The sequence below is a fragment of the Gastrolobium bilobum genome, unplaced genomic scaffold, assembly GCF_033153095.1.
Source record: "Gastrolobium bilobum isolate Gb01-03AN ecotype WA unplaced genomic scaffold, APGP_CSIRO_Gbil_v1 utg3810, whole genome shotgun sequence".
Lineage (NCBI taxonomy): Eukaryota > Viridiplantae > Streptophyta > Magnoliopsida > Fabales > Fabaceae > Gastrolobium > Gastrolobium bilobum.
Genome location: NW_026899073.1, coordinates 641,759 through 655,868, shown reverse-complemented (window position 1 = coordinate 655,868; position 14,110 = coordinate 641,759). Strand labels below are relative to the sequence as shown.

Genomic DNA, 14,110 nt, shown 5'->3' with positions numbered 1-14,110 from the left:
TGGTCAGTGGCCACCAATACAAGTCTCGTGTGATAAATATGAACACGCATTAGCATATTCTTCGTGTATGAATGGTTTCTTTAATAAAATAGAGTAACCATGAACAAAATAATGTCACAGACTCACAGCTTGACTATGAAACCTTGAAGATATTAACTAAACAGTAGCAACCATTCATACATAAAAATATAACTAAACATTGACACAACATTAGAGAAAATAAAGTTATTGTTTTTTTTACGACATTTTTCATGTAATCGTATACGTAAGTTTTTATATAAAAATATATTTAATAGTTTAGGGATGTAGTCTCTTTAGTATTGTTATTAATTTATCTTCACTTCTATCTTTATTGAGAATATATTAAAATCTCATGTAAATTGCAATGCCCTCTCCTTCACCACTATCTGGCGCGTAAAATTCACTATCTTGACTAATTGAAGTGGCAAATTCCTTTTAGTCTCTACACTTGTTCAGATTTTTCTTTCAAGAAAATTTAAATGTTCCACTTCAAAGGACCAAATACTACAAAAGAAAATTTAGTTGTTGAAAAGAGAAACAACTTGGTAGTTTACCTTATCTAAAAAAGTTTAACGAAGGCAAGGTGGATTAAAATCTAATTGATTGGCAAAATCCTATGCTCTTTACCAAACGTGTAAAGAGCGCATCACCCACATCCACTCGGCGGAAGTAACGAGGACAAAAATTCGAAAAATACAGGTAACCATCTCAATAAGCTACTACAATTTATCCGCTGATCACAAATATTACATACTTTTGCCAGTGACCGTCCAATAAACAGGGACTCACTCCATGCAATTCATTCAGATAGTGACTCATCAAAATCTGGGTTGAGCAACAACTCAATCTATTACCCCCACAAACTTTTCAAACGGGGTGGTTTCTCTTAAACTATTTATCATATTGGTTTACCGCTTCCACGACCTCATCTGGTTTCTCAACATCTCTATCCTCCCCGGTTCCCTCGATACTACTTGTTTCCACTGCAGCACTCATATCTAGTGTGGCCTCTCTGTTTTCAATATAACTGTCAACGTTGTTACCTTCTACCACTTTAGCACTGCCATCCTCAGCAACAGGTGCATCAGGCAATTCAACATCAGTGTCGTGTGTCATTTGCTCTTTACAAGAATCCACATCCATATCGCTTTTGGAGATAGAATTGGCCTGGTCTTGTACAATGTCTACTTGCTGGTCGGCCGTTCCATCATGACATGGACCAACCGATGTAGCACTTCCATGGTCAACGGAGACAGGTACAGCTTCACAAATCTCTGTGCCTGGCACATTAATTTCATCAGTTGTGGCCTCGGTAAGCTCAAGTGCATGATTGTTTGCTTCAATTTCTTCTTGCTGTTGAGCTTGTACCCTGAACTGGTCCATGACATTTTGTGTCCTTTCTAGTTCTGCCATGAGATCCCCATACCTCTTTTGTAAAGTTTTCTCAAGTTCCTTTTGCTTCTGTACTTCAGCCCACATATTGTTTATCCTGTGTGATGCTGCCAATTGCTCCTGCTTCTGTAAAGCTTGGAAACACTCTGATTCTGTTGCAGCTATGTCCATCTGCTTGAAAGTGGCCTCAATTTGCGGCCAAAGACTTTTTTTTGACCTTGTCTAAAAATGCAATAGCCAAAGTATGATATTTTAGATTGAGTGTGGAAAAGAAGTCAAGAAATAATAAAGATGAGATACAAGATTCTACTTTCCAATATGTTAGACCCTTATGGGGGAAAAAGAGTAACTTCATTGAATGGACTGTGTGAGGGCCCAAAAAAAAAAATGTACTTCCACTTACATATAATAAAAGAACTTTACCTGGAGAAAAAAACTAACAGGAAAAGGTGCTAAATAAATTTGAAGATCATGCTACTTAAAAATAAAATATCTTCTAGAAAAAAACATTTCATACAAATGGAGCTTTCTTTTTATCTTGGAAGACAGTATGTAAATGTGTCCACTTGAACATTTATAGATATGTGAGTTTGCATGAACTCGCACAAGTCTATCTTTCCTTTCTGTTTGGCGGCATCCAAATGATTTCTCAAAATGTAGCATATTTTAGAGATTCTAGGTGTTATAAAGAAGTTGTAAAACAACTTTCTTTTGTCCTAACACTTTTATCCAGCATCACAAAGCATAAACAAATTACAATGACAACATCTATCTCTTGATAAAAAGTAAATAAAGGAGTAAAATCATATTTTGTTCAAATACATTCAATTACAAAAAAAGTACACATGTCCCCAAACAATGATGAAATGTATTTCCGTACAAGTGACTGCCACCACATTCCCCACTCATGCGTTGAGTTCCCACAAATTTTCAGTTGCACCAGTTTTAAGTTAGGTTTTTAGCATTTTCAATCACAAAACCAACTTTCAAGGGGCATTCAGACAGCATGAAGACTTTAGAATCTCAATAAAATTACTGCAAGCTAAACATAGTAGACACCTAAAAGTAGTGACACTAACAATGATTAAAGACGACACTGCAAGAAGCAGAAAGCATACAGGATAGCAGTAACATACGTACCTCATAGCCTTGTGTAAGTACTGTCACTTTCTTCTCAAGGCGTACTATCTTCTCCTTACCATCATCCAACTTGCTTCTCACATTCTCAAATTCATTCTGCAAAGCTTCTACCTTCTCCATGTTACCAGCAACACTTGATAGACCATAGGCATTACGGGTGGCAAAGTACATCAGATCATTAATGCAAGTCGTATGTGCTTCAACAAATTCATCAAGGGATTCACTTTCATGCCCCATTGCCACACGAAGATACTGGGCCTCCTCCTTTATCAACTGATCAGCCTATCAAGAACAACATATAAATAAATAGCACGCAGCAGAGATATTTTCTATAACTTACAAAGTCGTTTCCACTGATACCATAGTCAAGATCAAAGAGGAATAACATTATAATTAACTGCTACTTTTAAAAGTTTGTTATCATTTGGCAAATGAACATAAATACGGAACATAAATTATAATCTGTAATCGAAGAATCACTTGTTAAAGAAAATGAAAGAGGAAGGTAGAACATGGGGAATTACATCTGAATCAGTGTGAGTATAATATAAGCCATTAAAGAGGCCCTCACCTAACAGCTTAAGCTTTTGGGTTAAATTGGTTCTTTACAATCAGAAAGTATCTGACTCCATATAAAAACATGAACTACGAAAAAATTAAGAGATGAGAACACCAACTTCAACTTATTAATTAAATGGTTACAACTGAAAAATGTAAGCAAAATACTATCCATACCACCGCGCTACTCAATTCATAAACGAGATGGTACATCATAAGCAACCAGAAAGTCCAAACAACCTTCAAAATAAGAACTGGCAAATTTAATACAATTTCGAAAATAACAGATGAGTTTGACGTAAAAAGAAAAAATGCATTGATCAAAAGTTAAACTAAAAAAGATGTCTATATTATTTCCCCTTAACTATTACATAAGATGCTTCTTAAAGTCGTTTATAAGGGGTGGAAGGAGAATTGGAGACATAATATGAAAAAGAGAATACTGAGTAATAAATGGATGAGGTCAGAATAATTTTAAGGTCAGCAGGAAAAAAAAGAAAGAAAGTTCATCCTCTACATAAGAAACTAAATACTTGTATACCAAAAGTTGAAAAGGTGACCAAGCTACTTACTATCAAGCTAAGAAAAGTGACGTAAAAGGCATAAAGGAAATTGAAGAAAGAAACAAGGTGAGCAGATATATTAGTAAACACATACATCATTCATCTCGTCTTCCTGAAAATCTTCTATCAGAGGGACTGCAGGCCCATTTGCTGTACGCTTAGCACCTTTCTTTTTCTCCTTATTCACAGTCTCATCAAGCGGATACTTAGCATTGTCATGCTCCAGCAAAGTTAGAAGCTCCCTTCTAATCATTTCATCAGCTTGCTCAATAGAAGTCGGTGGAACAAAGGAACTCTTGTCGCCATCAGTTCGCATCAAGGAATTTCTTATAAGTTCCAATGATGCAGTAGGAGGCCTAGGAAGTTCTCTTTGAAGGACTTTTGATCGTTTTCTAAGTAATGCCTGCTGTCGTGCCTCTTCTTCTGCCTTTTCTCTAGCTATTCTATCAGACATATCCTCTTGAATCTTCTGCTCAGACTCTTCAGCATCTTCTGGAACTGGTTGCATCACTATCTGGTACTCATTTTTAGGCTGCGGAAGGCTGCCTAAACCAGAGCGCAAACCTCTTCTCTTATCAGCTTGTCTTGCTAGCTCAAGTTTAGCACTGTCATGCATATCCATGTCCTCATTAATATGTAGCTCATCCCTTAGAGGAGTTCCCTTTGGAGTCATGCCAAAAGAAATACCATCCCTTGCCGGTGTCATACCACTTCGGGGAGTAAGGCCTGCACCTCCAGGAGTTGCAGAGGGAGTCAGCATTGGGTTTGGAGTCTGAATTTCCTTTTTCTTAGGAGTGACCCCAGAAAAATCTGAAGGATGTAACTCTGGGTTATCTCCTCCTAACAATGGTGTCTGAGACTCCCTTAACCTGGCCAGATTTTCAGCTTCCATCATGATAGCATCTCCTTTACTAGCTGGTGTTCTCTGAGGAGTTCTTAGAGGAGTCATTCCTTGGCTGGGTGTCTGTGCATAATTAGCCAGAAGAGCACGTGTAGCACTGCTACCTTCTGCAAATTCCTCACTTCCTGCAAGGTCACTGGCAGAACTCAACTTTGCAATTTCATCCAATTCATGGTCAGAAATCTGAGGTGGCGGAAGCATCAGTTTTGATCTCTTTCTAACCGTTTCTGGGTCATTCAGCTTGTTGGCGTGCAGAATAGCAGATGGGGCATCTTGCCTTTGTGCAATTTTATTCTTTGCAATGTCTTGCTTTCTTAACTGTGATTCAAGATCAACCCTTCTTTTTCCCTCAAGTTCTTCAATTGTAGTAGGGAACTTGGGCTGTTCCACTGGTCTATCCTCATCAGCAACATCAAAAAACCCTGGAGGAGGCCTCTTCTCGAAGGGAATCTCAGCATTATAGTCTATTCCTTTCCTTTTCCGCCTCCGCTGCCTGATATCAATTCCAGCAGCCTTCAGTTCTCTCTTTTTCTGTAAAGAAGCAAGCCTCCTAGCTTCCTCAAGCTGTTTCTCCCTAGCTTTCCTTTTCGCCTTCTTGCCCTTAGTGTTGGCTAACCGAGCTCGTGCTTCGGAAAGCATCTCCTTCTCATCCTCATCCATATCAACAGGATCCGGGCGTGCGGGCTTTGACTCAGGATTCGGATCAATTTCCCCAGGACGCAATTTCCTCGGGTCATCACCAGGTTCATAGTTATCATCCTTTACACATGCTGCATCAAGTAGTTTCTCATACCGTTCAAGGCACTGAGAAGGGGTACGACCAACAATTGGAGCAATCGTTCTCCACTGAGTGGGCATAAGCTTAGCAAGATGAAGCAGTTTCTCATCCTCTTCTCTTGTCCACTCGGTCTACAAAAAAGCATAAAATCGAGAAATCATTTTCATAGCAGCAGAAAACCTTGGATTTCATGTCCATCATACATAACAGAAATTCTGATGTATAGAAACAATATTAAATGCAAGAATCTAGAGAGAGAGAGAGATTACCTTTTTAATGGAAGGATCGAGCCACTCATACCAACGAGCCTTACATTGCTTAGCAGATTTGCGAACAAGGAGCGAAGAGATTCGAGCCCACTGGTTTTTACCATATTTCATAACAGCTGCTTTCAGGATTTCATCCTCGGTGTTTTTCCAAACACCGCCCTTTATCATAATCCTCATCTTGTTGCGATTCTAGGGTTTTCCAACCTCACAAAAACGAACACCCGAGATGCTGATGATTATGATGATAACCACAAATACAAATGATTTCACAATAGAAACACAAACCTAGCTTTGTTTGTCTATGTCAGTGCAACTGCCACTAGCAACCCTCACTCTGCTGAGTGTGCTCTTCCACCATCAACGTGAAACGCAAAACCTCTTTCCTCATCAAACTTGGAAACCAGAATACAAATATCGTAAACAAAAAAAAAACAAAAAAAAAAAACCCGGTTCAGATTATATGGGCCGGAGGCCCGTTACTTGAGGGCATTGTCCAGTCCACGCTTAATGATACTCTTAATAACTTAAGCCATCACTAATCACATGGTACGTGAATAACAAGAGCTGAACATGCATTAAGATGTTAATAAACATGTTAAAACTATTGAAATTTTGGTACAGAGGGGGAAAAAAAGGGACTAAAGAAGGAATAATTTTTTATAACGATGGTGTAAAAGATGAATTATTCATCTCTATTTATGTTGAATAATGAAGTAAAATAAGGAAATAAATTATTAAATATAAAGAAATTAATTCTATCGAATTCTCTAGGATATTATAGATTATTTTCAAAATATGATTTTAATATCATACAATATTTTTTAGATATTCTAATATTTTTTTAAGGGTTCGGTGTTTGTCATTTTAAATGATGTAAGTTATGTCATATTAGAAGAGAGATAGACACAAGGAATGAAAATCATGCGAGAGAGAAAGTGGGTAGTTTTTTTTTAATTTAAATTTTAAATAATTTTTTTTATTTTGTGTCTATCTCTCTCTTAAAATAACATAAATCTATGTCATTTAAAATTACAAACATTTTTTTTCTTTTCTTAATCTAATTCAATCTCACAATTGTAACAACTCACAATTATAATATTCTATAATGACCCCCTATTTTAAAACTCAATCCCACAAAACATCGAATCCGTCGTACATAAAAATATAACTAAACATTGACACAACATTAGAGAAAATAAAGTTATTGTTTTTCTTTACGAGGTTTTTCATGTAACCGTATACGTAAGTTTCTACATAAATATATATTTAGTAGTTTAGGGATGTAGTCTCTTTAGTGTTGTTATTAATTTATCTTCACTTCTATCTTTATTGAGAATATATTAAAATCTCATGTAAATTGTAATGCCCTCTCCTTCACCACTATCTGACGCATAAAATTCACTATCTTGACTAATTGAAGTGGCAAGATTCCTTTTAGTCTCTACGCTTGTTCAGATTTTTCCTGCAAGAAAATTTAAATGTTCCGTAGAGGTGCAAGACTATTGATTATTTGATTAGAGTAGACTACTAGATCGAGCGCTTCCTCTACATCACAATTCTTTATGCTAGAATGGCATACAGACTCTTGAGAACCATCTTACACTTGGGCATACTTTTGCAAGACACGTCACCTTCATTAGACTACACTTTAAGCAGAAAATGGCAAAACTCACTTCAAAGGACCAAATACTACAAAAGAAAATTTAGTTGTTGAAAAGAGAAACAACTTGGTAGTTTACGTTATCTAAAAAAGTTTAACGAAGGCATGGTGGATTAAAATCTAATTGATTGGCAAAATCCTATGCTCTTTACCAAACGTGTAAAGAGCGCATCACCCACATCCACTCGGCGGAAGTAACGAGGACAAAAATTCGAAAAATACAGGTAACCTTCTCAATAAGCTACTACAATTTATCCGCTGATCACAAATATTACATACTTTTGCCAGTGACCGTCCAATAAACAGGGACTCACTCTCCATGCAATTCATTCAGATAGGGACTCATCAAAATCTGGGTTGAGCAACAACTCAATAATCTATTACCCCCACAAACTTTTCAAACGGGGTGGTTTCTCTTAAACTATTTATCATATTGGTTTACCGCTTCCACGACCTCATCTGGTTTCTCAACATCTCTATCCTCCCCAGTTCCCTCGATACTACTTGTTTCCACTGCAGCACTCATATCTAGTGTGGCCTCTCTGTTTTCAATATAACTGTCAACGTTGTTACCTTCTACCACTTTAGCACTGCCATCCTCAGCAACAGGTGCATCAGGCAATTCAACATCAGTGTCGTGTGTCATTTGCTCTTTACAAGAATCCACATCCATATCGCTTTAGGAGATAGAATTGGCCTGGTCTTGTACAATGTCTACTTGCTGGTCGGCCGTTCCATCATGACATGGACCAACCGATGTAGCACTTCCATTGTCAACGGAGACAGGTACAGCTTCACAAATCTCTGTGCCTGGCACATTAATTTCATCAGTTGTGGCCTCGGTAAGCTCAAGTGCATGATTGTTTGCTTCCATTTCTTCTTGCTGTTGAGCTTGTACCCTGAACTGGTCCATGACATTTTGTGTCCTTTCTAGTTCTGCCATGAGATCCCCATACCTCTTTTGTAAAGTTTTCTCAAGTTCCTTTTGCTTCTGTACTTCTACCCACATATTGTTTATCCTGTGTGATGCTGCCAACTGCTCCTGCTCCTGTAAAGCTTGGAAACACTCTGATTCTGTTGCAGCTATGTCCATCTGCTTGAAAGTGGCCTCAATTTGCGGCCAAAGACTTTTTTTTGACCTTGTCTGAAAATGCAATAGCCAAAGTATGATATTTTAGATTGAGTATGCAAAAGAAGTCAAGAAACAATAAAGATGAGATACAAGATTCTACTTTCCAATATGTTAGACCCTTATGGGGGAAAAAGAGTAACTTCATTGAATGGACTGTGTGAGGGTCCAAAAAAAAAAATGTACTTCCACTTACATATAATAAAAGAACTTTACCTGGAGAAAAAAAACTAACAGGAAAAGGTGCTAAATAAATTTGAAGATCATGCTACTTAAAAATAAAATATCTTCTAGAAAAAAACATTTCATACAAATGGAGCTTTCTTTTTATCTTGGAAGACAGTATGTAAATGTGTCCACTTGAACAATTATAGATATGTGAGTTTGCATGAACTCGCACAACTCTATCTTTCCTTTCTGTTTGGCGGCATCCAAATGATTTCTCAAAATGTAGCATATTTTAGAGATTATAGGTGTTATAAAGAAGTTGTAAAACAACTTTCTTTTGTCCTAACACTTTTATCCAGCATCATAAAGCATAAACAAATTACAATGACAACATCTATCTCTTGATAAAAAGTAAATAAAGGAGTAAAATCATATTTTCTTCAAATACATTCAATTACAAAAAAAGTACATATGTCCCCAAACAATGATGAAATGTATTTCCCTACAAGTGACTGCCACCACATTCCCCACTCATGCGTTGAGTTCTGACAAATTTTCAGTTGCACCAGTTTTAAGTTAGGTTTTTAGCATTTTCAATCACAAAACCAACTTTCAAGGGGCATTCAGACAGCATTGAGACTTTAGAATCTCAATAAAATTACTGCAAGCTAAACATAGTAGACACCTAAAAGTAGTGACACTAACAATAATTAAAGACGACACTGCAAGAAGCAGAAAGCATACAGGATAGCAGTAACATACGTACCTCATAGCCTTGTGTAAGTACTGTCACTTTCTTCTCAAGGCGTACTATCTTCTCCTTACCATCATCCAACTTGCTTCTCACATTCTCAAATTCATTCTGCAAAGCTTCTACCTTTCGCCTTCTTGCCCTTAGTATTGGCTAACCGAGCTCGTGCTTCGGAAAGCATCTCCTTCTCATCCTCATCCATATCAACAGGATCCGGGCGTGCGGGCTTTGACTCAGGATTCGGATCAATTTCCCCAGGACGCAATTTCCTCGGGTCATCACCGGGTTCATAGTTATCATCCTTTACACATGCTGCATCAAGTAGTTTCTCATACCGTTCAAGGCACTGAGAAGGGGTACGACCAACAATTGGAGCAATCGTTCTCCACTGAGTGGGCATAAGCTTAGCAAGATGAAGCAGTTTCTCATCCTCTTCTCTTGTCCACTCGGTCTACAAAAAAGCATAAAATCGAGAAATCATTTTCATAGCAGCAGAAAACCTTGGATTTCATGTCCATCATACATAACAGAAATTCTGATGTATAGAAACAATATTAAATGCAAGAATCTAGAGAGAGAGAGATTACCTTTTTAATGGAAGGATCGAGCCACTCATACCAACGAGCCTTACATTGCTTAGCAGATTTGCGAACAAGGAGCGAAGAGATTCGAGCCCACTGGTTTTTACCATATTTCATAACAGCTGCTTTCGGGATTTCATCCTCGGTGTTTTTCCAAACACCGCCCTTTATCATAATCCTCATCTTGTTGCGATTCTAGGGTTTTCCAACCTCACAAAAACGAACACCCGAGATGCTGATAATTATGATGAGAACCACAAATACAAATGATTTCACAACAGAAACACAAACCTAGCTTTGTTTGTCTATGTCAGTGAAACTGCCACTAGCAACCCTCACTCTGCTGAGTGTGCTCTTCCACCATCAACGTGAAACGCAAAACCTCTTTCCTCATCAAACTTGGAAACCAGAATACAAATATCGTAAACAAAAAAAAAAACAAAACAAAAAAACCCGGTTCAGATTATATGGGCCGGAGGCCCGAGGGTGTAACAGCTCGTTACGTACCGGTATTGTTAACATTAATTATGATATTAATCGCAGTTACAATCACAGCAATTCATTAATAAAAATACGAATAAACTTTTTTCGATTATTACACGAGCATTTAAAACAATAAAACCTGTAATAATTAAAAGTGGTGACAATAACTGTTAACTCTTGCGAATATTTATTTTATCTATTTTTACATCACAATATACTTATTGGAAGATACTAAGGGGTTCCCATAAACTCACTTAGCCAATTATCAAACTTTACGTTTTTACCTATTCGAACATGGTTCACTCCTAAATTTTATGCGAACACACCGCTCACAACCAGACCTCATTCTCAGGTTATTTCTTTGTCTTACATAATTCCCTTTTCAACAAGCTACCACACGCTCAATTCGGAGCTCATTTGCTTCGGTTATCGCCGTTTGAAGTTGGATAAGCGAAATAGTCAACCAACCTCAAAACAGCTCCAAAACCACTTACACTTCTCGAATTACTGCGCACAATCCACTTATCCAATTGCTCTCAAATTTTTATCCTACAAACTAGACATCTCAAACTTCATTTTGGTGTATCACACGCTCAATGTGACTGAGAGACGAAGCGGGAATTAATTTCCCGAAAACTGGCCAGAACAGCCCCTGCATCAGAGGTCCCTAGACAGTCCGAACTCAATAAATTCCACAGGGCTTCGTACAACCCAGAACTGTCTCATATTTTAACACCATATAGGGGACATCTCAAGCTTCAAAATGGCGTATGGCACGTCCCTATCGGACATCTGTAGAGGGAGATATGCTCTCCCGAAGTTCACCTAAAATTTGCCAATTCTACAGAAAATTCGCGAGAGTTTCCTTTGTTTTTCCAATAATCCCCAAATTTGTACAAGCTCACTAATGCCTCAAAGTACCTAATAATCCAATGGGTGGCACACACAAGGACCAACAACGCCTTGGGGCACTTACAACCCAATCCAGTTTATAGTTATTAGGCAGTTTATACTATAGAGCTCACATTATATTCCTTACTTGTTTCAATCACAAAGGTCCCATTTACATGTAGTTTCACAATATAAGCATATAATCATAACTCTAACATAGGCCTAAAATCCTTCCATCTTAGTACATCATGCATCTCTTTTACATCTACAACATATACTTAAATATTACAACTTACGACTTCAACTTCAAATTACCCTTTACAATATTACAACTCCAATTACAAATTTAAACATAATTCAAATGATACACACTACTAGACCTAGGCATGCCAACATGAACAATATGCCAAATACTGAAAATGTTCCTCTATCACTCTACGGGCCTCTTGCCCGCTGCTCCAACGCCACAGGTACATCCTGAAATAAATGCCCCGAGACGGGGTGAGATATACGAATATATCTCAGTAACCCAGAGGTTCTGGAGAAAACTCCACCCAATTGTTCACTTCGATGCATATCAATAGAATAAAACAATCACTTTGAAAACGGGATATAGCAAGGGATTTAGAGAAACTGGGAGATATCGGAATACAAAATACGACGATACGAGATGGTAGCTACCAATACCACGCACGCCCTGGGCATATATAAGCCTATGGGTCCACCCAAGGTGTGATCAAATCACTACCACCAAGGTACCCATCCCATCAAGCCTATGGGTCCACCCAAGGTGTGATCAAATCACTACCACCAAGGTACTCATTCCATCCATAACACCTGAGACATTCCTAGTGTGCTCCTATCCGGATCACACACTATGACCCTCGGTCAACTGGAACTCCCTCCTGGAGACCTATCCAGTGAAAGTCCGAAACTGCCCGAAGGCTAAGAAAACTGTCTACTGGCCAGAGACTCGATACATAAGTACCCATTGTAATAATGCATGCATGCTCATGTGTTCTACACTACTCATACACACTTCCTACCGTTGCCATCAACTGGCAAGGTGGAACAGAAAAGGGGAACAAGCCCCAGTACCAAGAGGTTACCTTAAATATTGTTTTCACAAGCTCCGCAGCAGCTTATTCTTCAACTTAGTACACAACAGAATGCCTACAAAGAGGACATTCCCAATCACTTATAGTTCAACCAATACATGCTAATTTGCAATTATACATGCATTGAACCAATTACTTACCTCAATCCTCTTGGTCCCGAACCAAGGGCAGCTCACTGATTCAAGATTCGGGATTCAGGTCGACGTACGGCAACCTATACAATGACGTACAACCATCAGTACGCGTCAAATAACGTCAAAACGCCAAAAATCACAAAATCACCTCACCCACACTTGGTAGGTTCGGTCATCCTAGACTTATTTTCAATTTTATTTTTCTAAATTTTCTTTCTCATTTTATTACGCCTCAATATGTTGCCAAGAGGTCAGTTCAAGTGTCGTTTCGCCATTTTCGCGTCGAATTACATCAGAACGCGAAAATCGCAAAAATCCCCCCTTCCTCCTTGAAGGTTCGGCCATCTATGTGTTATTTGGAGATTTATTTTTCTAACTTTTCTTTCTCATTTTAGTACCCATCCTTGGGTTGCCATAAAGCCATTTCAAGTGTCGTTTCGCCGTTTTACGTCTTTTGAGCATCGTTTCGCTAAATAGTTCGTTCTAGGTTCATTTAGGTCTCTAAACACAACTCATTTTTCCCATTGATTCAAACACTTTCCAACCACAACACAACCCATCTAAGTATCATATAACTACACCAATCATCATCCAAATCATTTTTCAACATCAATTCCTCAATTTTTCCCACAATGGTCGAATTATACCCTAGGGAATCCCAAAAGATTTATTTCCATTTTCAACCATTCCTAAACTCAACCAATCACATTATATCATCATTCTATCATACAACAACTCATTATCAACATCACAACACATTTTTCCAAAATTCCATGTCATGACCATCAAATTATTCTAAGTTAAAATCATCAATTTTCACCTAAAATTTTCATTGCAATTCTAGCTTTAATACATCATTCTAACACATTATCATCTAATACACATTTTTCATTTGAGCTCTCTAACACAACACATCATAAAATCCCTCTTTAGGGTTCATAAACACAATTCACAAATCAACCATTGAAATGTTGAAATAACTCACCCAAATGCAAGGTAAATGACTCCTCCTGAGCATACTCCACCATTGGAGCAATTGAAAGCTCTAAGAACCCAAAAATTCTCCTCCAAACCGCGGCCTAAATGGGAAAGGATCTCAAAATTCAGCCACTTTCACGGTTCAAGGATGCCACCAATGGCTTTAGAAGACAATTTCCAACAAGATTCAAGTCAAACCTTGTTGGATTTGGTTAAGATTTGACCAAGTTATGGAAGAAAGAAAGCTTGAACCATTCTTGGCCATGGGGGCTGCTGTGTACGCGGGAGAGAAGAGAGGGAGGAGAGAGAAACTTGCATGAAAATGTAACTTTTAAGTTACTTAAGGTCTGGGTGGGTCACACGCGCGATTTAACTTTAATCCAATTATCAATTCCAACTATAATTTCATAATCTACTTATTTTTCTGGTTAATGACACATTTTTGTTTCCTAAAAATATTGATAAAAATTTCACGCTTATCAGTACACTTATACCGCAGTATTTTACACCGGAAAAATCACTATTCACTGATTTTTCTGAAACTTGCCTGTCCACTTAATTTTTCGTTCTGAATCCATTTCCAGGGTTATTTTTA

General features: G+C 37.9%; 2 protein-coding genes across 3 annotated transcripts; both read right to left on the bottom strand.

The window, feature by feature from the left end:
• Nucleotides 1-589: 589 nt before the first annotated feature.
• Nucleotides 590-6,000, bottom strand: LOC133286913 (cell division cycle 5-like protein). The gene is made up of 4 exons (XM_061484412.1): nucleotides 5,623-6,000; nucleotides 3,769-5,484; nucleotides 2,554-2,835; nucleotides 590-1,635 (listed from the first exon to the last, which is right to left on the bottom strand). Exons 1-4 carry the CDS (start codon nucleotides 5,797-5,799, stop codon nucleotides 913-915), a joined length of 2,898 nt encoding a protein of 965 aa, XP_061340396.1. The 5' UTR covers nucleotides 5,800-6,000; the 3' UTR covers nucleotides 590-912.
• Nucleotides 6,001-7,959: 1,959 nt separating this feature from the next.
• On the bottom strand, nucleotides 7,960-13,788 carry LOC133286926 (cell division cycle 5-like protein). 2 transcript variants are annotated; one of them, XM_061484431.1, is made up of 6 exons: nucleotides 13,523-13,788; nucleotides 12,544-12,617; nucleotides 12,395-12,458; nucleotides 9,918-10,309; nucleotides 9,346-9,781; nucleotides 7,960-8,426 (listed from the first exon to the last, which is right to left on the bottom strand). In XM_061484431.1, exons 4-5 carry the CDS (start codon nucleotides 10,092-10,094, stop codon nucleotides 9,437-9,439), a joined length of 522 nt encoding a protein of 173 aa, XP_061340415.1. In that variant the 5' UTR covers nucleotides 10,095-10,309; nucleotides 12,395-12,458; nucleotides 12,544-12,617; nucleotides 13,523-13,788; the 3' UTR covers nucleotides 7,960-8,426; nucleotides 9,346-9,436. The 2 variants fall into 2 exon arrangements, with proteins under 2 accessions (XP_061340415.1, XP_061340416.1); XM_061484432.1 differs by lacking the exons at nucleotides 12,395-12,458; nucleotides 12,544-12,617.
• Between the last annotated feature and the right edge of the window lie 322 nt (nucleotides 13,789-14,110).

What these genes read in the sequence shown, in the direction of transcription:
- LOC133286913 (XM_061484412.1), bottom strand. Translation starts at nt 5,799, where the DNA reads ATGAGGATTATGATAAAGGGCGGTGTTTGGAAAAACACCGAGGATGAA. An exon ending in TCGATCCTTCCATTAAAAAG is followed by an intron (nt 5,485 to 5,622) that starts GTAATCTCTCTC and finishes GCTTTTTTGTAG; the next exon opens with ACCGAGTGGACAAGAGAAGA. An exon ending in TACTTACACAAGGCTATGAG is followed by an intron (nt 1,636 to 2,553) that starts GTACGTATGTTA and finishes TTGCATTTTTAG; the next exon opens with ACAAGGTCAAAAAAAAGTCT.
- LOC133286926 (XM_061484431.1), bottom strand. Translation starts at nt 10,094, where the DNA reads ATGAGGATTATGATAAAGGGCGGTGTTTGGAAAAACACCGAGGATGAA. An exon ending in TCGATCCTTCCATTAAAAAG is followed by an intron (nt 9,782 to 9,917) that starts GTAATCTCTCTC and finishes GCTTTTTTGTAG; the next exon opens with ACCGAGTGGACAAGAGAAGA.